This window comes from Herpailurus yagouaroundi, unplaced genomic scaffold (assembly GCF_014898765.1).
Source record: "Herpailurus yagouaroundi ecotype Mexico unplaced genomic scaffold, PumYag 207, whole genome shotgun sequence".
Taxonomy (NCBI): Eukaryota; Metazoa; Chordata; class Mammalia; order Carnivora; family Felidae; genus Herpailurus; species Herpailurus yagouaroundi.
Genome location: NW_024412438.1, coordinates 4,076,756 through 4,100,910, shown reverse-complemented (window position 1 = coordinate 4,100,910; position 24,155 = coordinate 4,076,756). Strand labels below are relative to the sequence as shown.

General features: G+C 56.3%; 2 protein-coding genes and 1 long non-coding RNA gene across 10 annotated transcripts in view; 2 read left to right on the top strand and 1 right to left on the bottom strand.

Annotated features, from left to right (window-relative positions):
• The first annotated feature begins 90 nt into the window (after positions 1–90).
• On the top strand, positions 91–20,884 carry LOC121015630 (uncharacterized). The gene is made up of 3 exons (XR_005783910.1): positions 91–218; positions 15,056–15,062; positions 20,872–20,884. It is a non-coding gene; the product is annotated as an uncharacterized LOC121015630 (long non-coding RNA).
• MSTO1 (misato mitochondrial distribution and morphology regulator 1) lies at positions 4,112–7,589 on the top strand. The gene is made up of 13 exons (XM_040452703.1): positions 4,112–4,243; positions 4,332–4,467; positions 4,772–4,841; positions 4,876–4,994; positions 5,077–5,215; positions 5,381–5,498; positions 5,571–5,705; positions 5,794–5,946; positions 6,169–6,300; positions 6,371–6,555; positions 6,779–6,883; positions 6,957–7,069; positions 7,320–7,589. The coding sequence occupies exons 1-13, from the start codon at positions 4,160–4,162 to the stop codon at positions 7,532–7,534; spliced, it is 1,704 nt and encodes a 567-aa protein (XP_040308637.1). The 5' UTR covers positions 4,112–4,159; the 3' UTR covers positions 7,535–7,589.
• The window catches only part of LOC121015622 (GON-4-like protein), a 75,973-nt gene continuing 58,958 nt past the window's right edge, over positions 7,141–24,155 (bottom strand). For 6 of the 8 annotated variants that reach the window (XM_040452688.1, XM_040452689.1, XM_040452687.1 and 3 more), the window contains 14 exons: positions 23,222–23,372; positions 18,799–18,915; positions 16,761–18,425; positions 15,996–16,251; positions 15,249–15,433; positions 14,314–14,511; positions 12,619–12,762; positions 11,985–12,128; positions 11,763–11,882; positions 10,598–10,711; positions 9,726–9,924; positions 8,661–9,279; positions 8,463–8,565; positions 7,141–8,082 (listed from right to left, as the gene is read on the bottom strand). In XM_040452688.1, the coding sequence (XP_040308622.1) occupies positions 7,933–8,082; positions 8,463–8,565; positions 8,661–9,279; positions 9,726–9,924; positions 10,598–10,711; positions 11,763–11,882; positions 11,985–12,128; positions 12,619–12,762; positions 14,314–14,511; positions 15,249–15,433; positions 15,996–16,251; positions 16,761–18,425; positions 18,799–18,915; positions 23,222–23,372 (4,165 nt within the window). In that variant the 3' untranslated portion in view covers positions 7,141–7,932. Of the gene's footprint in view, positions 8,083–8,462; positions 8,566–8,660; positions 9,538–9,725; positions 9,925–10,597; positions 10,712–11,762; positions 11,883–11,984; positions 12,129–12,618; positions 12,763–14,313; positions 14,512–15,248; positions 15,434–15,995; positions 16,252–16,760; positions 18,426–18,798; positions 18,916–23,221; positions 23,373–24,155 lie in introns of those variants that run through there. The other 2 variants (XM_040452690.1, XM_040452694.1) reach the window with 2 other exon arrangements.

The following is a 24,155-nucleotide window of genomic DNA, read 5'->3' as shown; positions in this document are numbered from 1 at the left end:
TTTATTGAGAGAGAAAATCCCAGACAGGTTCTGCGTTGTCAGCACAGAGCCCAACATGGGACTCAAACCCACAAAGCGCAAGATCATGACCTGAGCTGAAGCTGGACTTTTAACCGACTGAGCCACCCAGGCGCCCCTAAAGATTTTATTCTTAGTAAACTCTACACCCAGCGTGGGGCTTGAACTCACACATCCAATGTCCAGAGCCCCACGCTGCTGTAAACCTCCAGCCCCCGGCCTCTGCCACTGAGAGCAGCAACCCAGAGATGGCCGCAGCTCCTCTCCTCCCAGGGGGTGTCTGCACCCCACTGGCAGACCCGAGCCTTAGCCGCAAATGAGGCTGGGAACCCGGCTTCCATGTCTGGGTGGCTAAACCCATCATCGATAGGCCTCCTCTTCATTGACGAACGTGGAACAGTAAGTTGTATGGCTGTCCCACCACAGGTCCTACTGAAGAGTTACCATCGTTCCTTCTGTCATTTGCTAAATGTAGACTCAATTTTTTTCCAAATCCTCTATCATAATCTACCCTGTCCAGTCCTCTTTTTCTTAAGATCCTTCTACTATAGACTCAATCCTCATGCCCCGATTTCTACTGGCTCCTTGCTAAGCCTGCCGCATAGTCTCTTAGGGCTTCTCTTAATCACTCAATTGCATTGAGTCCAGATTCAAAAGTAAGAAGTAAGACTGTCTTAATTTTCAGATGACAGCCCTGTAGAGAGAAAATCTTAGGCTCAAAACATCTAAATATAAGTTCAGCAAGGCCACAATACAAGATGAATACACAAAAACCAATTCTATGTCTCTGTTATAGCAATGAAATAAAACTGCAATTAAGAAAGTAAATTCAAAGAGCAGGAATACAAAGTATTGGCAATTTTAACAGAGGAACTGCAAAATTATACACCAAAAACTATAAATTATTACCGAGGGAAATTAAAGAGGATCTAAACTGGAAAGACGGTCTGTGTTCACAGGTTGGAAAACTCAATGGGGTTAAGATGTTAATTCTCCCCAGACTGGCCGATAAGTGCAATCAGTATTAAAATTTCAGCAGGCTCTTTCGCAAAAATTGGCAACTGACCCTAAAGTTCATACAGAAAAAAAAACAAAACAAAAAACCTGGAGTAGTCAAAATGATTTTTTAAATAAGCAAACTGGGCAGAGTTACTCTTCCTTTTTTCAAAACATAATCTAAAGCTACAGTAACATGAGAGCGCGGTCCTGGTACAACCACATACAACACTGAGTCCAGACAGAAGTCTCGTGTTTACGGTCAACTGATTTTCAACAAAGATGTGAAGGCAATATATTGAGGAAAATCCCCAAAAGATTGTGCTGGGATAGCTGGTTATGGACGAGCAAAATCATGGATTTGGACCACAGATTTACACACACACTCAAAATGTATCATGGGGCTAAGTGTAAGAAGTAAACTATAAAACACTGAAAAGTGGGGCGCCTGGATGGCTCAGTCGGTTAGGTGTCCGACTTTGGCTCAGGTTCACCGTTCATGAGTTCAAGCCCCACGTCGGGCTCTGTGCTGACAGCTTGGAGCCTGCAGCCTGCTTCGGATTCCGTGTCTCCCTCTCTCTCTGCTCTTCCCCCACTTGCACTGTCCCCCTCTCTCTTTCTGCTCCTCCCCTGCTCATACTCTGTCTCTCAAGAAAAAGTAAACCATTAAAAATTTTTTTTTTAATTATAAAAGAGAACAAAAGCTTCATGACCTTACATTGGACAACAATTTCTTATATATAACACCAAAGATACGGTCCATAGAAGAATACTTGATAAACTAGACTTCATGAAAATTTAAAATTTTCATTCCAGAAAAGATCCCATTGATTAAATTAAAAAAGAGGGGCGCCTGGGTGGCTCAGTTGGTTAAGTGTCTGACTTCTATTCAGGTCATGATCTCACGGTTCGTGAGTTCGAGCCCCCACGTTGGGCTATGTATTTACTTGCGTCACCATTTGAAAGGAAATTGCAGACTAGTCTTTTATCACATTTCTCCTAAGAATAGGATATTCTCCTATGTAATCAAAATTCCATTACCACACCAGAGAAACCCATCATCAATATAACGTTCAATAATACTATGCTTTTTTAAATTTCTCCAGTCATCCCAACATCTTCATGGCTACCCGACCCCCCCCCACCCCCCGTTGCCAATTCAGATTCCAATCAATGTTCACAAATTACATTAACAATGAAATATCTCGGGGCGCCTGGGTGGCGCAGTCGGTTAAGCGTCCGACTTCAGCCAGGTCACGATCTCGCGGTCGGTGAGTTCGAGCCCCGCATCAGGCTCTGGGCTGATGGCTCAGAGCCTGGAGCCTGTTTCACATTCTGTGTCTCCCTCTCTCTCTGCCCCTCCCCCGTTCATGCTCTGTCTCTCTCTGTCCCCAAAATAAATAAACGTTGAAAAAAAAATTAAAAAAAAAAAAAAAAAAAACAATGAAATATCTCTTAAGTGTCCTGTTACCTTCAGTAGACCCGCTGGGGTTTTGTTGGTGTTGTTATTTGACATTTTTGAAGACATGTGGCCAGTTGTACAGACTGTCCAACATTCTGGACTCGTCTAATTGTTCCTGCAGATACAGGTTAAAGGCTTTCGCGAGCATAGTAGGTGGGTGACGTGTTCTACTGGCCACACATCACATCACTTCGGTTGGTTCCATTACTGGTGATGCTAAATTTGATCACTTGGTTAATTTTGACATCCGTCATCATAAAAATACGCTCTCGCAATGTGATCAACAGCCTAAGTTCAGCTGTGGCATGTTTCTTTGAAATCCTGAAACCTTCCCGTTGACCAACAAATTACCACCCACTGATGATCTTCGTCTGAGTAAGTTCTTACATTGATACCTGCAATCTAAATCGAAATTCTATCCTTCCATCTACATTTACTAGCTGCTGTTCTGTCACCCCTAACACTCTCCCTTTTTTTCTTTTTAATCTCCTTGGGGACATTTTGAAAATACGGTGTTTAAATACCCCGTGAAATTGGAACAGACCAACAGAACAGGATCGAGAGCCCGGAACATAACATGAAAAGCATTAATATTTGAAAAGGTCCATGAATGTGACTATGTTTTAAAAAGCAAAGCAAACACAAACTCTATTCTTCTAAAAACTTCCTTTAAGGCAGTGAAAAAGCAAACAGAGTGGTAGTAGATAACTTTGAACACACACAACTGACAAACGCCTTGTATCCCGAATCAAGTACTGACTCCCACAGATCAGTAAGACGATCCAAAAGAAAGACGGGCAAGAAACTTGAACATGCACGTCACATAAATGGATCTCCACCTGGCCGATAAACGTACGAAAAAGTGCTCTCAGCCTCGTTAGCAGTTAAAACCCGTGATGAGGACTACAATCTTTAAAGGTAACGGTGCATCGACTGAAAACTCGCCCGCACCGGTGGTGGAGGGTCACACCGGTAAAGAGTTTGAGAAGACAGGTTTGTGCTATTTACCAAGCTCGAGGACAGCCTCCACTCCGACCCAACGCGTCCACTCCAGGTGCGCGCCCCGCGGAAGCGCGTGCAGGTACAGCGGCACAGGGGGGGGGTCTCGGCGCACGCCCACCAGCCGCCAGCTGGGGCGACCTCGGCCCGCCGTCAGGGCACCCCTCGGCCGCGGCGCGCCCGCACAACGGGGCCACGAGAGGAGCTGCAAGTACGCGCAAGGTTGGGGGAGAGTTTCTCAGACGACATCGAACAAAAGGCAGACGCAAAACACTGCCAAGGGCGCCTCATTCACGGGACGTGACGGACAGGCAGTCAGGCCTGCCCGCACCATGGGAGGCGACGCCGACGCAGCGACCGCAGCCTCCTCCGCTCGGCCGCCGGCTGGACCCACGCGAGACGCCAGGCCCCGCCCACAGCGGGCCACGAGACGCCCGGCCCCCGCGCCGGCCACTTCCGGCCGCGCCGGGCCCCGCCCCCCAGCGAGAGCTGGGCCCGCGCCGGCCTGGCCCGAGTGGAGGCGGGGCTTCCGAAGCCCGACGAATCGCTCGCCCTACGGGAAAGGACGTACGTGTGGACCAGTACTGCGCGGGGGCGGAGACCCCGCCCACAAGCCAACGATCCAATCGGCCCCGAGCGGCGAGTGGGCCGCCGCGCCTGCGCGACCCTTCGGAGCCGGGCGGCATGGCGGGCGGGGCCCGGGAGGTGCTCACGCTGCAGTTGGGCCACTTTGCGGGCTTCGTGGGAGCGCACTGGTGGAACCAGCAGGTGAGGCCTGCGGGCGCTGTCGCCGCGGGGCCGCTCGGGGTCTCCAGCCGTCCCCGCTGAGGCCAGGCCTTCCCCTGTGCACCCCCAGGATGCTGCGCTGTGCGCCCCGACCGGTGCCAAGGAACCGCCGGGAGAACTGTGTCCCGACGTCCTATACCGGACCGGCCGGACGCCCCACGGCCAGGAGACGTACACGCCTAGACTCATCCTCATGGATCTCAAGGGTGAGGCGGCGGCCGGGGTCGGCCAGCGCGCAGGAGCCCCCGGGCGTGCGGACCGGAGACAAGCAGCCGCAGGGACCTGGTGGACTGTGGCACTCTCGTGGGACCCCGCGGTGCTCCCTTCCTACGGCCGCACAGCTCACGCCCAGGCTGGGGATGGAGGAGAATCTGGATTCTCCCAGACGAGGGTTTTACCGGGCCCAAGTGTGTGCACGAAAGCTCGGTGGCAGCAGGCTGGCAGGAAGATTAGCCGGAGGCGGGGAGGAGCGAGGCCTCGACCCGACGCTGCCTGTTCTTTTTTGTACAGGTAGCCTGAGCTCCCTAAAACAAGAAGGTGGACTCTACGGGGACAGACAGCTGGATGCAGCAATAGCATGGTACTGGTGACGTTGGCAGTGGGAATGTGCACAGGAAGCTGGACAGCTGCGAGGAACGGTCACTGAAATCCTTCTCCGTTCCCCCCCCCCCCCCCCAGGGAGTGTTGAGTAGTGATGGGATCTGGAGGGTCAAGTCCATTCCCAATGGCAAAGGTGAGACTTCCACCAGGTACTACAGGGCAGGGAAACGGGCAGAACAGCAACAGGAAGAACACTTCTTTTCGTTTTTCTTCAGGTCCCCCACCGCTGACCACTGCTGCAGCCCCCAAACCATTCACCCCCACAGAGGACAGCATCAGAGTCTGGTCGGATTTCCTCCGGGTCCATCTACACCCCCGGAGCATCTGTATGATTCAGAAGTACAACCACGATGGGTACGTGGGCCCCAAAGGGTGTGAACCGAGAAACGGGATCCCCACCGATGTTGATGGGGCTCCTGAGGCCACCTTCCCCGCCGTCCCTGCAAACGGGATCTTGCAGGGCTGGGGGGGGTGAGGGTCGGGGCTCCTGCGAGTCCTGGTTGTGGTCACGTCCGGCAGGGAAGCAGGTCGCCTAGAGGCTTTCGGCCAAGGCGAGAGCATCCTGAAGGAGCCCCGGTGCCTGGAAGACGTGGAGGACAGGCTGCACTTCTACGTGGAGGAGTGTGATCACCTGCAGGTAGCCGTGTGGCCAGGCGGGGCCTAGGCAGGACCTCAGCCTGCCCCGTCTGCCATCACCGTCTCCGTCCAGGGCTTCCAGATCCTGTGTGACCTGCACAACGGCTTCTCTGGGCTAGGTGCCAAGGCCGCCGAGTTGCTACGAGACGAGTACTCAGGGCGGGGAATAATAACCTGGGGCCTGCTCCCTGGGCCCTACAGTCGTGGGGTGAGGACACCTTGGGGAAAAGTCCTGGGGCATGGAGCGAGACCACCCAGGGAGAAAACTGCGTAACAGTCACTCTCCCTTCCCCCAGGACCCCCTGAAAAACATCTATCGTCTGCTGAACACAGCGTTGGGCCTGGTGCACATGTCCGCCCACAGCTCTCTGGTCTGCCCCTTATCCTTGGGCGGGGGCCTGGGGCTGCGACCGGAGCCACCCGTCACCTTCCCCCACCTGCACTATGACGTAAGGCTCGAGGTTCCTGTTGGGACTGCAGCCCCCACCCCAGCCTTTCTCTGCCACCAGCCCTGTTCTCGAACCCTCCGCTTGTACTCACCCGTGACACGGCCCCTTCGGAGCACGCTGTCCTTTGTCAAAGCGCCTGGATGCCTCTGCCATTAGGGTTCTGCCTTCACACTCTGCTTTCCAGACCCTGAAGGCTAAGTGCCCTTCTTGGTATCTTCGCAGCCCGCCCTGCCTTTCCACTGTGGTGCCATCCTGGCCACAGCCCTGGACACCGTCACTGCTCCGTACCGCCTCCGTTCCTCGCCAGTCTTCATGGCTCACCTGGCAGACATGCTGAACTTCTCTGGGAAGAAGGTACGAGCGCTGCACAGGCACCGGTCACAGTGGAGAGAAAACCGCTACTTGATCTCTCCCTTCTCTTTAGGTGGCGACTGCAGCGGCCACCATCCCCTTCCCCTTGGCCCCAGGCCAGTCCCTTCCCGACGCCCTGGTGCAGCTGGGAGGGGCTGCCACGTGGACCCCCCTGTCTGCATGTGGGAGCCCTTCTGGAACGTGCTGCTTCGCCCAGTCCGTGGTGCTGAGGGGTCTGGACAGAGCGTGCCACACCAGGTGAGGGGGCAGGTTCAGGGAGCCTGTCGGACTTCGGACTCCCATCCTGGTCTTGCACACACCTCTGGACATCCTGATGGCATCGCCCCACTCTTCCTCCTTCTGCCCCTCCCCCCCTTAAGAAAAGACCCTCAGCGTCCTGCTTCCGCTGATGGCCTACAAACAGGAAAATCCCTAGTTCCTGGTCCACAGATTAATGGTGGTTTTGGCTCTGTTCCGGCAGCCAGCTGGCCCCGGGGACCCCTCTGCCCTCGCCGCTGCACGCGTGCGCCACTGGGGAAGACGTCCTGGCCCAGTATTTACAACAGCAGCAGCCCACAGTCAGGAGGTCAGTGCGATGCCCACTCCCCACGCCCAGACCTCCTTCAACTTCTCGCTCAACCTCTGCTCTCGCCCCACAGCTCGGCCCACTTGCTGCTGGCTCCCTGCATGGTGGCTCCCCCGTACCCCCAGCTCTTCTCCCCAGGCCTCAGCCAGCACGGTTTGGTTGTGGATGGTCCCCCATCTGGGGCAGGTACGTGGGCAGTGAGGGTATGGGAGAGGTTTTACCGTATCCCTTCCTAGATGAAGGTTCTTGACAAAGCCCACAGTTAAACATCCCTTTATTCACTTGGTGGCCCCTGAGGGACGTGGCCTTCCTCTGGAGCACTGGTTTACTGAGGGGACGGCACACAGTCCAGTGAGTTCACTCTCCCATCCAGTCTGCGCGGCAGAGCCCAGGGTAGAAAAGCCATTTTCAGGCCTCCTTTTGTGTCCCTCTACAGCCGTGGAGAGCATCCCAGTGCTTGGGGCCCTCTGCTCCTCCTCGTCCTTGAACCGGACCCTGGGAGACCTGGCTAGAGAGCTCACCAAGCTGGATGTGCGGCGCTGGGCCAGCTTCCTGGCCGCCGGCGTGGAGCAGGGGGACCTGGACGAGGCCCTGCAGGAGCTGCGCAGCCTGGCCCAGTGCTACCGGAGTGGGGGTGGCCTCGTGGACTAAGGCTTCCCAGGAACAGGAAAGAGCTGGTTTACAATAAAAACTGCTGGGTATAGGAGCTCAATGTTCTGGGACTGGCTACACCAACACAAGCACTTCATACGTCTAGAACCACTGTGGTGGGATCACAGAACAATAAATATGTGCCATCAGACCCGGGAGGGGAGGGGGGCGGGGGGAGAGGGGAGGTAGAAAGGGAGCCAAGCCCACTCCCTCGATGCTGTTCACGAGAACGTTCAGAAAGACCCAGAAGGACTCGTAAGCTAGCAGAGCCATCCGCCCCCAGTTGGCCTCAGCCCCCGCGCCTCCGGCCCTACAGCCTGAGCTCCAGGGGTGGGGCGCCAGCCAAGCACAAGCGCCGCCAGCCGGGGCCAGCAGATGACACCGCCACGCGCCCAGGGTCACGCGTCCAGCTCCTCCTCCGACAGGAGGTCCCCACGGTCAGACAGCTGGTCTGTGTTGCTGGTGCTGGTCGCGTCCTCCTCCTCCTCAGAACTGGCCTCACAGGCTGTGTGGAAGAGCCGCATGAGTTCCCGGAAACGGTGGGAAACCTAAGGCCAGAGAGAAAGGTTCTGACGTCGACCAAGCAGTACGTGCCGATCGAGCAATCGGTCTGTTCCCCACAGTGAGGTCGGGAGGGCTGTGTCCTCCCCACACGAGAGGGGACTCCGGTCAAGAGGCTTATCAGCATCTGGCCCCAAATCGTACGGCTCCCGAACACGACCTGGAACGTCTGTGGGCTCCTGACGGTCCACCGCCCTCTCTCAAACTAAAACCAGACTCCCTGACGAGTCGGGCCCCTCCTTGGGGCCCACCTGTACAGTCGCGCTTGGTGTCCTGTCTCCTGCTTGGCCAACCCAGCCTCTCCTCGCCAGTCCGTGTGCTTGGATCCCCTGGGGCCCGAAGCTCTGGCACGGCTTTCGCCACTTACCTCGGTCGGGGTCTTGTTTCCTAGCTGCTGGGAGATGACGCTGAAAGTCTGTGGCTGTGCCCCCCGCTCCTGGCACATGGTGAGAATCACGCGGTCAGCTTCCCTGGAACCCACATACCACGATTAACTCCAGATTAGCAAAATGGACACATGCACTCATTTTCCAGATACACACGCAGCGGCCCCCCCTCCACCTACCTGGTCCACAGCACCACCTTCTCCCCGGTGGAGCTGACCTTGCTGTTGTTGGCACAAACAGTAGCTTCTGTGGTCTTCGGCTGCTGCTCTCCCACGGGAGCCTTGCCCTGCACTCCACAGTCCTTAACCAAACCTCCCCTAGGGGCTTTGGAAGAAGTCTCTGAGGTGTCCGTTCCCGACAACGACTCGTGGACGGGGGACATCCTGTGTGCGGTCTTCACCCCAGCTCTGCTCGACAGCAACCAGCTCCCCGGACTGTCTGAGACCTCAGACAACCGTCTCCTCCCTAAGTCTCTGGTCCTTGAGGAAACGGGACTCAGAAAGGAAGCAGGGTTCTCCTCGGTTCCAGGCCATTTCTCAGTTTCCGAAGCATCCCAGGCGGGAACGGAAGCCTCTGGCTCACCCACTGCCTCCTGGTCCTCCCCCTCATTCCGAAGTCTAGGGGACGCCTCAGGGCAGGGCAGGACCTCACGCTCAGCCTGGTTTCTCCTAACCACGCAGAGCACAACTCCAGGGCTGGAGGAAAGCTGAGGAGTCTCGGGTGAACAGGGCGGTGGGCCCCCCAGGACGAGCTGCTCTGTCAGGGTCACTTCCTGCGTGCTCCCCACTGCTGATCCTGCTTAGGAGGAAAATAAGGACCTAAGAGGATGGATGGGGTCAAGGTGCCCTGGGACTCCCAGTTACCACAGGGCCACACGGGTGGGCTACTGTGATGGAGCCCCAATCTCAAAGAGTGCGGTGGGGCTGGCTGAAGTCACTTAAATGAAGATAAAAGCCCGACTGTCAAGGCCCAGAATGGCAGTCTTCAGGACGCAGAGGACCAGGGTCCGGAGGGCAGGGAAGGGAATGCAGTCACGCTGCCTCGCACTCCCAATTCCTCGAGAGGACAGAGGCCACAGCAGAGCAAGTTAAGGCCGGCCAGAAGGATCTCCTATTACTTGTTAGTAAAAGAGGGGGTTCTCCGTCCAGGAAGGACTTGCTCGTCCTGGCTCAGAGACGTTCTTGGTCGAAGCATGTAAGGACATGGAAAAGGAGGGAAAGAGGCGGGGCTGGCAGAACACTCACCTGGAACAGGCAGAGCTCCCCTGCCGGGCGGGCCCTGGGCAGCCTCAACGCTTTCCCGCTCGTCTGGGACTTCCTCCTCCAGCAGGTCCTTGCCCTGCCCGGCCTCCTTAGCACCAGGCACAGGGCTGGCCTCGCGGTGGGGGCTGCCGCCCGCCGACTCATGGGGCTCCTTGCTCTTGTAGGATCTGCCGTCACAGACCTGCAGGAACAGCCTCCTTGGTCAGGGGTCTCCTGACTGCCTTTTTCTCTGGCGACCAAGCCCTGCCCCCACGTCCGGCAAGTACACCTGCTCCACCAACTTTAAACGACCCAGAAGGTGTCTGGTTCTACCCGCCGTTCTCCAAGCAAGGACTGTATCTTTGCTGCCAACCAACCCTAGAGACCCGGCATTACTTTGAGGGTCTGTTTTCTTGACACAAGTGTATCTCATTATCCAATTCCAAAAGCTTTACCCACAGGACTTTTTTTTAAGGTGTATTTATTTTTGAGAGAGAGTGCGTGCACGTGAGCACGCAGGAGAGGGACAGAGAGGAGACAGAGGGTCTGAAGCAGGTTCCAGGCTCTGCAGTGACAACAGAGAGCCCGATGCGGGGCTCGAACTCACAAACCATGAGATTGTGACCTGAGCTGAAGTCAGACACTTAACCGACTGAGCCACCCAGGCGCCCCATCCACAGGATTGTCTTTAAAAAGCAAATCCATTGCACACGTGTAAAAGATTCTATTTTGACTCAAATAGCGCGTGCACCGCCTATCGCGTGGGTGCCGTCCTTGCAGGAGCTCAAGGTGGTACCCCGTGCGGGAGCGGACCTCACCCCGAATGGGGAGGCAGTGCGGACGCCCGCCCCTCGGTGCGGCCCGGCCCGGCTCACCCTGCTGCTGCAGCGGCTACACCCTCTTCTCTTGCTTTTCTTCAGCTTGGGATCGGGGCCTCCTTCGTGGCAGGAGCAAGCACAGTCCCGGGCGCCATCCGGCCACTCGGCCTCCTAGGAGATACCGGGCTTGGTTAGCCGCCCGGCACGTCCGGGACCGAGAGAAAGCAGAGTCGTGGGGCCTCAGAACAGGTCGCCCCAGCACCCACACCAGCCTCCTCTTTCATGAGCCCCCAACTCTCCAATCGGCCCAGGAACTCTCAATCCCAGCCTGTTCTAAATCCCCGAAACCACCCTTAAATGACCCAAAGATGGACCTCTCCCAGTTGCCCAGATGTTTCAAGAAATACGTAAGTCACATACAATCTGAGGCAAAGTCCCAGGAAAGGCCGTCACAGGGTGTGACCTGACTCGACCACCTTCGCTCCTGCCTCCCCGTGCCTTGAGCTCTGCCCCCTCCCAGCCCCATTGAGGGGGGCTTTCTTTGTGCTTTTGGAGGCCCCCACATGACACTCTGTGTTCAGTAATCTCGGATGCAAGTTATCCCAACCAATAACAAGGAAACTGAAACCGAGAGAGGTGAAGTAAGCTGCCCAAGGTCATCCAGCTAAGAAGCCGTTTTCCGCAAGGGAAAGTAAAAGACATTCAGGAAAACAGACTCCTTGGAGAGCAGCAGAGGGCAGGGAGTCTGTGCAGACCTATTCGCACCCCAGCACAGCCACTTATGGACACGAGGCCCTGGCGACGGCCTCGCCATGAATGTCCGTTTCTGCCTCTGTGAAATGAAATGAGAGCAGTCTCTTGGGGGGACTGCCAGGGGGCTCACCGAGAGAATGACCAGGTACGTGCCTCTAGGAGCCACGTGCACTTTGTCACCAGTACTGCTAAAGTGGGGGCTCGCTTCTGTGTCTTCATACCAACAGAAAGGAAGAAGACAAGACCCAAGAGAAATAGCTCCGAGCAAGAGAGAGGAGGGGGTAAACCTCCTCCTAATGGGGTGGCCGGTGGGGTGCTCTCCAGCATCCGCACTCCTCTCGCCAGGGGCTCCACGGCCTGACCTCGGGCTCCTGCAGCACGCATGGCACACTCGGCCAGAGAAATGCTCACGAAACTCAACTCAAGGCCTGATTCACGACCGACAGATCACGCCCAACAACCCGGATACCTTATCGTGATTTTGGACCCCGATCTCTTTTCTTCTTTTGCTTTTTGAGGCCGTGGGCATCTTGGGGGGCTCCTCCTCCTCTTCCACATCAGGCAGGGCTACTTCTTCAAAGCCATCAAACTGGGGGACGAGTGGGTGCTGCTCAACGCAGACCCTGGGCAGGCACTCCGCGCTCCCACGGCCATCCCGCCTCCCAAAGCCCCGCAGCCCCTGGCCCCGCACCTCATACTCCTTCTCCTCTGTCCAGTTGATCTCTTCAAAGTCGCCCAGCCGGCTGGCCGCTGGGCGCAGGTGATCAAAGAAGACGGAGAACTCATCTTGTAGGTGGTCGTGGCCCTTGAGGAGCTGCCACATCTGTGTCTTGAGCTGAGAGGGTGTCAAGGGACAGACACGTCCCCCAGGCTTCTCCAGGTGGCCATCCCACACCAGACCCACATACTCCCAAGGCCCACTTCCCTGGTGCCCTGAGGGACACACAGAAGCCTCTCTTTGAAGGCTAAGGGTTCTTCACTGCCCCCTCCCTGCTCGCGAGCCTGCGCTGGAAGGGTGCTAACAGTACGCGCGACCCCCAATGACAACACTAACGATACGTGTGACCCCCAGCTCAGGCAGCATCACCTGCTCCCTGCACCTCCCTCCCAGGGCACTGAGGGCACCTTGAGGCAGTCAGGCTCAGGTTTCAAGGGACAAGCCCCCCCCTATTCCAGGACCTTAGGCTTTAGAAAAGCCTAGAAAGTCCTCCCCTTCTACGCCCCTCCAGACGTCCACAGTCCCGGCAGCCAGAGAACACGGCCCGGTCAGGGGACGGTGGGAGGCGCAGGTGCACAGAGGGTGGAAGCAGGACGGGCAAGGGTACCTCGCTGATCTCCTGGGGCAGGCAGTCCGCGCAGCTCTGCAGGACCTTGATGATCTTCTGGTGGTGCGAGGGGTTCTCTGCAAAGCAGATCTCCAGCTGCCGGAGAAACTTGCGGCTCTTCTCAAAAGCCTGCTGCTCCTCAAACTACCACAGGGGAAAGAAGGCGAGAGAGTCCCCTGCGCGGCTGAGCAAGACCAGAGTGCTCTGAGCAGAAGACGGGAAATGCGGGCCGGGGACTGAGGTTGACGGGGCTCCTTTACAACCACGAGACGGACTTTAAGACCTGGAGTCCAGGGCGCCCGGGTGGCTCCGTGGGTTGAGCGTCTGACTTCAGCTCATGATCTCACCGTTGGTGAGTTCGAGCCCCATATCGGGCTGTGATGACAGCATGGAACCTGCTTCGGATCCTGTATTACCCCTCCCCGCCCCACCCCCCACCGCCACCTCTCTCTGCCCCTCCCCTGCTCATTGTCTCTCAAAAATAAACATTAAAAAAAAAAAAAAAAAGGAATATGCTAAAAGAGCCAGGCGTCCACCCGAGGGTTGCAATGTCAGCCAGCCCACGACACCGGGGACGTGAACAGGCCCAAGAGAAGCGCACGTCAGGGTGCTGGGGTTTCATGGACTGTGAAGTCACACACTCAAGGCCCTGTGGCACCACACGGTTTACAAAGCTCTGCACACGAGTGCTCGTCTAAGCCTCATAACCACAGGGGAAGAGCGGATGGCATGGTGTGCGATCACCCCGTTCCCAGGGCACCCGGGTGGCTGTCGGTTGAGCAGCCGACTTCAGCCCGGGTCATGATCTCACGGTTCGTGAGTTCGAGCCCCACACAGGAATGGCTCTCTGCTGTCGACACAGAGCCTGCCTTGGATCCTCTCTCCCTCTCTCTGCCCCTCCCCCACTTGTTCTCTGTCTCTCCCTCTCTCAAAAGAATAGACTTAAAAAACAAAAATCACCCCACTCCCATGTGACTGCCTCAAGACCATCAGAACCATCTCGTTGCACCACTCATTCCGGTGTCTCTCAACCATGACAAGACGTCCAGAACTACTGGGATATTCCCTCGTGGTTACACATTTCTCTCCAAAACTTCAAATGTCACCTTACGTGCCGGCCATCCCACACCACCGTGCACGTGATACAACTGTAGTCCCCCTGCCCCATTCCACCGACAGCCCTCACTCCTCCCTCCCGACGTGTTCTTCTGTGAGGCCTTGTCACCAGGAAGCGCTATGCACATTTACTATTTCTGTCGCCTTTCTGATCCTCAAATCTACTTACTATATGCATTTCACCATTTATCACCCGACTCTCCCAGGAGAGTGGAAGCTCCACACGGGCAAGGATGTCACCCTTTTGTAATGGCTGTACTCTCGGCACCTAGAGCTCTGCCCAACATGTACTAGGCACTCGGTTAAGTGTTTGTTGAACGATCGCCTGTTTCACCACAGTGAGGCGCAGAGGGCACATGATTTACCTGAGGCCCGTGAGGGCAAGCAAAGGTACGACCCCACATGGCACACATAAAGAAATGGGGAGACGAGGGGCCGGGAAGATCACCTCTTGAAAAGAAGAGGGCTCTGTGGGCCATGCCCGGGTCATCTGACCAGGGGCCGTCGGGGGACGGGCACAGTGTCCGTGAACCTCGCTCGGCCCCACTGTCACCGGACCCAGCAACCCCATCCACTTACTAATCCACAGGCCAGAGCCTGCTCGGGCAACAGGAAAGCAGCAAAGTCCTTGAGCAGCTGAGGCCAGTCCTGGAGCAGGATCTGCAGGCTTCTGTAGAGATCCACAGCGGTCTGCCGCTGAGGACTTGACTCGAACTCATAGATAACCTGAAGGAAGTCCTCGTACTTGCCAGGGGCGTGCCGCAGGGCTTCTCGCACCTGCGCAGGAGACGTGCCACCATCAGTGCTCTGTCCGCGGGCCCCAACACGAAACAGCAGCACGGACCGAGGAGCAGGGGCCCCGCTAGAGAGCTCCGAGACCCGCCCTGCACAGGCCGCTCCTGACAGATCCCCAGATCTGTTCGTGGCGGACACCGCACTGAGCGAGGCACAGCTCTCTTCCGGTGGCGGGCGTCCACAAACCACAGCCCTGCCCACAAGACCAGCAAGTTTCTCTAGCTCACAGTCCTACCCTGTCCCGGACTTCAGCTCCCCGCTGAAATAGAGGAGCGCCCTGTGCACAGCATCAACTGAGGGTAAATAATACAGGAGTCAGGAAGGTGAGGCAGGACTGTCACTGCGAGCACACCCCCTTGCTGGGGGGGCGGGGGGGCGGGACCAAGAGAATGAGACTGTGGCACAAGACAGGAACAGGCTGGCTCATGTCTCTGGAGACCAAGGTGCTTCCCTGAGGTCCACCCTCGGGCCGATGCACAATAGGTCTTTCTTCTCAAGCTGCGAGCCCGGGAAAGGCCCTTATTAGCCAACCCGTGAAGTCCCCCTTACGATGATGGTGGGATCACCTTTCCCAGCTTTCTGAACAACAGAGGGGTGATGCTCAGGGACTACGACAAGCCACGTGTCACTGAGCCCTGTGCCTCGCGGCCCCTCACACAGATCCCTGGAAGAAGCAGCCGAGCTCGGAGGGACGGTAACAGGAAGCGGCATCTGCCTACCCTGGTCAGGTAAGCCTGGGCGAAGGCCAAGTCCTTCTGCTCCCTGAGTGGGTCCCGCTCCAGGATGTCCTCATCGTACAGCAGCAGGAGCTTGGAGGTGTCCTTGCTGGCCCGGGCCCGGCCTCCCCGCCGGCCGCGAGCCCGCTGGCTGCTCCGGCCCTTCCCGGCAGCCCTGCCACCCTCTCCTGGAGAAGACACCAAGCCCACGGTTGCTCCGACCCCACCGCGCCGCCCTTCCGCCCCGGCTCCTCAGGAGACCCCACCCCCTGCTCCGGGTCCGGGAGGGCCTCGGGAGAAGAGCTGGTGGGAAAGTGGCGGGAAGGCAAGACTGGCAGGTGAGCCCTGTGCGGGCTGCACAGCCGTGCTCTCTGGGACGCTCAGGGCACCTCCGCTACTGTGCACTGAGAAAGGGAGTCCTGAGAGCGAGCACAGTCCTACGCTGGGCTCTCGGAGGACTACGTGTTGCTGAGGAACGGCAGTGTCTTCTGAAATAAACGTAGCTCTCAGCCTCACGCGTGACAGAGGGATTGAGCGCCACCGAAAACCCGGGATGAACCCGGTAACAAATCTAACAGCTGGTACAAACCAGCACAGGCACCGACCGGGCAAACGTGTCTGGGGAGGGCGGAGGGCAGGGGAGGTCCAGAGGATTTCCTTGGAAAACTCACACCTGGTTTCTAGACTGTTCTGCACGCCCGGCAGAAAGGAGGCCAGCTGGGCCCCGCACACGCCCGCATGCACACTCACCTGGCGGGGCGCTGCCGGCCTCCGCCTCCGGAGCTGTCCTGGGCGAGGCAAAGGTGGCCGGCGGCTTCTCAGCAGGGTCTCCGGCGGCCTCGTCTGTCATCTCATCCTCCTTCTGCAGGCTTTCCATCCCTTCTGCCTCTTCCTCCTCCTCCTCCTCGGGCTCAGAGTTCTCTTCCTGGGAGTTCTCCTCCTCGGACTCGCCCTCCTGGCCCGCGCGCCTCTCAGAAGCCAGCCAGGTCAGCTTCTCCATCGTCTCCTGCGACCCCCCCCCGAGAGCATCCCCAGGGCTGGCATCGGCTCGCCAGGAGCCACCGGCACAACCCCCCCAGCACAGACACCGGAGCACGGTCGCCTGGGCACAGCCTCCGGGGTCCAACGTGGAGTCGGCACCCAGGGAGAGCTACGCTTGCAGCCTGGTGGCAGGGGACCGTGGGAAGAAGATGCGTTTTGAAAGGCCACCCTCTACCCTGAATACGGCTCTCCTCTGCCAGGGTCCACGCTCAGGACCTACACACGTAGGCGTTCAAACCGTGCACAGGTGATTCGATCTAACAGTTAAGGGACCCTGTGCCAAGCGAAACTCGTAAGTACACGTCCACCCTTTTCCTCCCCTCGCCTCCACCCCCACGGCGTGTCTTGCAACGTTTTCAAGAGTCGAACTGAAGGCAGGACTGTCTAGAGGCAGCAAGCAAGCGGGTGGCCTATCCGTCACTCAGGCAAATGGCTGAGACCACAGAACACATGAGAACATTCCCTGGCTCTCACCTGGAGCTCGGGGACAGACAGCACAGACTCCTCCGAGGCCGAGGACATCTCGTCCTCCTCATCTTGGGTGAGGTCGTCAAAGTCCTCCTCCTCCTCCTCCTCCGGCCCGTCCTTTTCCGCCCCAGCTTCCGGCCCAGCCGGGGTCCCGGCCGCCTGGCAGTCAGCGCTAGCGAAGCCCTCACACTTCCCGGGGGGGCTGCTGCGCGCCGCGTCGGGGTCGGCACAGGAGGAAGCGGTCCTCGGAGAGCCTTTGCTCACGGCTCCCGAGTGTCCCTCGTCCCGAGGCTCCCGAGAGGCTGAAGAGGTTCTCGCTGGCTGACTTCCCTCCTCCTCCTCCTCCTCCTGCTGTAAGACGGGCGGCCTCCTTGGCTCCTCCCCTGGGAAGCCAGCGTCCAATCCCACAGAGCACCCTGCCCTGCTGTCCTCACAGGCGTCCTCCCCGGGGTCTCTGGGCTCCATCTTGACGACGTCCTCCAAGTCCCGGGGGGGTGTGCTCAGAGACTCTCGGGAGCCCAGGGGCGGCTCCAGACCTTGCCCCCCATCCTCTGCTTTCACAAGAGTCCAGCCACAGGCGCTGTTCTCCGACAGCTCTTCCTGGCACACACGGTCTGCTGCTGGTGGCCCTGGGCTGTGCTCCTCTTTGGGGAAGACAGGGGCACAGAGAGGAGACAGTTCCTGGGGTTCTAATTTGGGTTCTAGGCCTTGAAAGGCATTTTTCCCTTCAGCCAAAGGACAACTGATGTCCACACTCACCGGGGCCTTATCTTCAGGGGCGGGCGGGACAGGAAGACTCACAGAGTTGCCGGAGACAATCAGGGGTGGGAGAGAGGAGGCCACAAGGGGCTGACTCAGTGGGCAGGGGAAGGAAGTGGGGTTCACCAGGAGGGTGGTGATGGGAATGGCCTGTGGACTCTGGGCCACAGCCGCACTGACAGGCTGGATCACGTTGCAGCCACTGCCAAGGCTCACCACCTTGACCGTGGCAGCAGGCACAGTGAAGATAACAGGTACGGGGTGGATGAGGGAGGCTGGCTCCAGACACAGAGAGGCCTTGGCCCCCTTTCTCTTTGAGGCTCTCGGCCTCGCACACGGCTTTCGAAACTTAGATGGGGCAAGCGAGGGCAGCATCACCTTGGGCACAGGGGCAGAGGGGAGCGCAGTCTGGGGCTCAGACAGGGGGAAGCCGGTCCCGGCCTCAGGGGTCGTGGAAGGCAGTGCCGTCGGAGACTCAAAACTGTCCCCACCAGGGGCCCCCGGCGGAGGGACACCTGGCACTGTCTGCACGACAGCAGCTGGCTGGATCACGTGAGGAATTCGGACCACCATTTTGCTTGGAGGGGCTTCTGGTGGAGTGGACCTCGCCGGTGTTTTCCCGGGGGTGGAGCCAGGCTGGAGAGAGGGGCTGGGTCTGATTAGGAGGGGCTTCAGGACTGACGGCCGCTTCTGTCTCCAGGCCTTCCTGGAAAAACAGTTGGCAACTGGCTTCAGTTTCAGGACCACACCCTTGGGCAACAGCAGTGGGTACGGAGTTTCACTCCCCAGTTCCGAGCTGCCTGTCCCCAGGCCTGGCTCTGAGCTGACCTCAGCGGCTCCCGTCACACCTCCTACCCCTCTGGCGCCGTCAGCTCTGCGCCACAGCTCCTCCTGGATGGACGGCAGGCTGGCCTATTGAGAACAAGAACACACGGATCCAGCACATGTCAGACCCTGGCAAAAAGAACAGGGCTTCCTGGATTTGAGGGGCCTTTCCCGGACAGTCTCGAGAAATCTTTCTAAAGTTTCTCCTGCAGGACACAAAATTTCTACAAAGACTACATTCCAATCACAGCCTCTAGAAATGCATTTGACCCACCACTTATCGAAGGCTGTGGAGCCACCTTGGGGAAGGACAAGAAGCAGGAGAGGAAGGGTGCATGAGGAGGAGTGCCTGGGCCCCAGGCCTGCAACTCCAGCTCTGAAGGCATAAAGTGGCCCTTGACGTCTCTGGCAGGGTGTGGTGTCCCCCCGCCGCATGCACACTCGGGGAGCAAGGCTGCACCTTTAACCAGAATGGAAGCCGGTGCTCCTCCCTCTCTACAGGCGGCCTCCACTGATGCGGCTGGAGCTCTTCACAGCACTTCACCAGGATGGGCAGCTGTTTGGTCTTCTTATAAAACTGAGCAAGAAGGAATGAAACACGAGTTACATTCTGTCCAGAAACACTGCCCTGTCAGGCTGGGGAGAGGAGTGTGCTCTAACATACACACACACATACACACACACACACACAGCACGTTAAATGCTTCTACACCTCAAATGACACTAATCTCCAATAAAGATTTTACAACACTCTGTGTCATCAGACAGGGACAAGTTTAGGTCACAGAGAAAAGGAAGCAGATGGTCAGAGCGCTCATACTTAAAACCTGCTCCTACTCAGCTGTCATGACAGTGCCTGAGCCCTCATCCGGGACACATGGACACTTCCTATTAAGGAAATAACGGTGCAAGGGACACCAGAAAGGAGGGAAAGAAGAAGAAAAGAGAGACGGAGACAGTTTTAAGAGTAAATTTACAGGGAAAGTGAACTCACGGTGACAGTAAGCATCCATTCAAGCAACATCTGTGCTACAGGCCGAGGGTACAACTAAGAGAAGACATTCCTGCCCCCCAGGGGCTTACAGACTAGTAGGAGACAGTCAAAGAGGTCAACAATGACACCCTCTGTGAAAGAGTACAAAAATGCACAAAACAATGACACACATCTGACATTTGAACAATAAGGATATTTCTGGAGCAGATGCAACTACAGATGAATCTTAAAGGCATAGAGTTTGCTGAGCAAAGGGGCGGGGCGGGGTGGGGAACAGGCAGAGCAGACTTCTGGTTCCAAACCTTGAATGCACGTAAGGAACCACAGAGACTGGTCTGGCTGCAACACAGGAACATGGAGAGACTTTCAGGGACAAGTCAGAGGTAAGACACGGCAGGCCTTCTGTGCCACACCAGGCGGTCTGACTCGTGTCCAGAAAGGTTATCTGGAGGTGGCTATGGCAGCAACGTGAGGGACAGGATAAATGGAGCCAGAAACCGCGGGTAGAAACTAGCGTGTTCCTCACGGTGTCGCCAAGGCCAGCACTAAGCCAATGAGCAGCAGGGTAGGACGCAGGTTAAGACAACAGAGGACTTGGTGACAGAGCAGCAGGCACAAGTGATCACGCTGCAGGGGTCAAGGAGAACTCGCAGCAACGTGGGCTGAGACAACAACCAGAACGAGCAGATCATAGCAGGGGCGAGTGGTGTGGCGGGGGAGGGGGGGGTCTGCTGGTGGGGGAGGTTGGTGGCAACACCTGGAAGGTGCAAAGGGACACGGTTCAGACTGAGAAGTCAGCAAGGAGACCGAAAGAAGACTTCCTGGCAACAGTTGGTGACGCGACGCAGACACTTAGGAGAAAAGTCCAGACCGAAGACACAGACCTGAGGACCGTGAGGAGACAGATCGCGCCAACACGCACGAACGTGGAAGGGCCCACACGCTGCAAGGCCCCTGTGGAACCCGGACACTTGAGCAGGGCAGGCAGACTTGGGGAAGCAGCCGCAGCGAGAGCAAGAGGGGGCTGCAGAAGTGAGCAAGCTGCAGGGTCAGCAGGACAGCCACCCAGAGGAGAGCCAGAGAGCAGCCCCCAGATCGCTAACGGGAACACAGCCCCCGGATCGTTAGCAGGGAATGCACTGAGGTTTTGCAGGGAAGACGTCCACACTTGCAGCGGTTACACAGTAAAGGAGAAACTTACTGTTAAAACAGATTAAACACATCCATTTAGCTTTGTTCTTTTTTTTTTTTTAAATGTTGATTAATTTTTGAGAGAGAGGGACACAGAGCATGAATGGAGGAGGGGCAGAGAGAGAGGGAGACACAGAATCTGAAGCAGGCTCTAGGCTCTGAACTCTGGGCTCGGAGCTGTCAGCACAGAGCCCGACCCAGGGCTGGAACCCACAAGCTGTGAGATCATGACCTGAGCCGAAGTCGGACGCTTAACCGACTGAGCCACCCAGGCACCCCAGCTTTGTTCCTTCTTAAAACCCCATGAAAACAGAAGGGAGCTGTGGTGAGGTGGAAGCCTATATGGAGAGCAGATGGAAGAAAAGGTAAAAGCAACACAGTCTTCAAAGCTAATGAGTGGACGGATGAGTAGAGACACAGGGAAAGGAAGAGCCAGATCCCACACGGAAAGAAGTTTTAAGGACCAGCTAGACAGATGTTGGAGAAAAACACAGAGAAGTGGGGGTAAAGCTGGAAGCAGAACCGGGTGACGAAGAGGACAGGTGCCGCCCAAATCCCACCCCATTTGGTGTAGCCAGACGGCGGCCTCCCCCCAGCCCAACAGCAGCGGCTGGACTGAGGCTGCCGGAGACAGGTCCAGCCTCCGTCCTGTCCTGCTTCCCACGCACCCTCTGCCATCCACCATTAAAAACTATTCAATGAACAAAAAAAAGCTATCGGAAATTAAAAATATTAACAGGAAAAGCAAAGAGAAAGAAAAAGTCACAAGAAAAAGAAAAAGCTGAAGTAACATGCCAGAAAGACCAACAGAAGATCGAGTGCTGGAAAAAGAGAAGACAGCAGGAGACCACCGCGGGGAGGCCGGGCACCTGACACGGACAGGCCAATGGTGGGGGCCGCCCAGTCCTCGCAGAGCTAATGACAGACCCATACTAGGCATTCTAGGCATTCATATTACCATGAAATTCCAAAACAATGGAGAAAAGGAAAAACCCTACATGCTGTAGGGGGACAGGAAGCACAGGTGTCACACAGGTTCAAGAGGCAAAATGGCATCAAATCCCTAGAGGCGGAAGTAGCGACTAGGAGAAAATGCAGCAAGGTCCTTCGAAGAGTCAGACGCTATATCAGCTAAGCCACCCAGGCACCCCAGCCCTTTAACTTTCTAAGAACAATTATTTTCAACTTTGGGGCACCTGGTGGCTCAGTCGGTTAAGCGTCTGGCTCTTGATTTCGACTCAGGTCATGACCTCACGGTTCATAAGATGAAGCCCCGCGTCGGGCACTGCACTGGGTGTGGAGCCTGCTTGGGATTCTCTCCCTCTGCTCTTCCCTGCTCGTGCACTCGCACTCCCTCTCTCAAAATTAAATACATTAAAAAAACATGATTTCCAACCTCAAATTCCAGACTTCCTAAAGGTGGCGAGTAGAAAAGGGATATATTTTTCAACGTGTTATTTTAAACAATTACAGACGCATAAAAAGTTGCAAAACTAGAAAGGTCTTACGTAGCTTTCCCCCAGGTTCTCCCAATGGCCAGACCTTATGTCACACGGTGACAACAGTTACACACACAAACCAAATATACAGCACAGCAGCTAAACCAGGCACAGCCTCTGGTCCAATCCGCGGAGCGTGAATACCGTGAATATGGACAGTCTAAATGGAAACACCTGTTTCTCTAGCATTCTCCCCCAGATTGCTACGAGGCTGTGCTCCACTAAAACAGGGTGAATAAAGCAGACGAAACAGATGTGGGTTCGGGGACTAGGAGGATGCACACAGGTAAGAGGCACAAGGAAGCCCCAGGATGATGGGGAGGGGAAGCCCAAGAAGACACTGTGCGACAAGGCGAGAGAGCAGCCTGTCCAGAGGGAACAGCCTCAGAGGAGTCAGGGACGGAACATCCACACCGTGAACACACTCAGAGGAGATCTGTAACATGGAGGTAAAGTCCAGTGCTGACCAGCTAGCACACACCCTTGAGAGCGAGCTCTACCCACTCCCCCAAACGCAACTACTACCCCACAAAACACTACATGCCCGCAGGAAAAGCCAAGCAACCAGGCTGGACCACACCGCTCAGCTGCGAGGAGCGTTCACAACGCGCTATCACGTTTTAACGTGAGCCCTGAACACAATCTAGCCAACTGTGGTCTCGTGGGAAAGCCAGACAACAGGAGATGCCACGTGGTGACGAGGGGCTGTGGCACAGGGAGGAGGGGAGGAGGGGAGGGCTGAGTCTCCGCCGCCCTGGTTGCGCTTGAGTTAAGTGACGCCTCAGGGCAAAACGTCAAGCGGTGGCAACGACCCGCAAGCCACCCGGACACGGAGGCAGACACGCCACCCCTCAAAACGGCAGCAGGAAACGGAGAGAGAAATACCAGTTTTCATGATCAGCCTCACAGAACTATCCGACTCTTCAAAGCTCTTAGGTACCTTTTACCAAGTATGTACTTTTAACTTTGACAGAAAGAGCCAAGGACAAGGATACGGTGGAATGTCGTTCACCCTTTCAAGAAGGCTGGAGGCCAAGAAGACAGGCGGCTAGAGGGAAGCGTGAGGTCAAGAAATATTTTAAGAGTTGGGATGCTTTTATTTTTAGGAGAAATGCCCGTAAGAGGAGGACGAGGGACTTCGAGGGGAGGAAGGGCTGCCCGGGAGCCCCCAGCTGGGGCGGGAGGAGCCAGGCACTCACTTTGATGATGTTGTCGGGCGCGCGGTTCATGTTGAGGTTCTTGATCCGCACGGTCAGCTGGTGGGCGGTCTTGCAGGTGAGGAGGTACTTGCTCATCAGCAGCTTCGGAAACTTGGTCCCTTCAAAGTGCTTTAGCCCTAAAGCCAACAAACTGAGAGAGGGGCAGTGCTGACCAGCGGGGCAGTTCTCCCCAGAGAACTCCGCGGGGTACGACCCACCGTTCCCACACCTCATTCCTGCGTGAGTCGACACAGAATGGCTGGCGTTTCCTGAGAGCTGGTAGGTTCTAAGACCTGCTCAGCTCAAAGGAAGGCAAAGGAAGGAGAATGGGGCTCAGGGAACAAGTATGAGATGAACAACGGGCTCTGTGTGACGTTAAACTCAGCACCAACCGCCTCCCCACACGACCCACTCAACTGCGGCACCTGTACACCACAGGCCGCCACGGCAGTGGGCGGCACAAATCAAGAGCCGTGGAAGTGTTCATGACCTTCATCAAATAACCTCACGCTTGGCAATTTACCCAAAGGGGTAAACCCAAAATACTTTCAAAAGCTCTATGCACACAGATCCTTGGGGAAGCCTCGCTACAACAGCAAAACAAGAGAGGAGAAAAAATAAAAGTGGCAAATAAAAGGACTATCGTAAGGCCGTTAAATATCAGTTTAAAAGACAACACACAGAAACAAAAGTAAAGACAATGTGACAGTACAGAAGAACAATTTCAAGGCGTTAGGTAAAAACAAAACAAAACAAAATTATACTTAAATTGCCAATAAAGATTATATGGAAAATGCAAAAAGAAAAATCATTGGAGGCACTTGCTGGCTAGGTGGATAGAGCATGTGACTCTCGATCTCAGGGCTGTGAGTTCAAGCCCTACAGCAGGAGAATTTACCAAAAAAAAAAAAAAACCACAAAGGAAAGAAAAAAA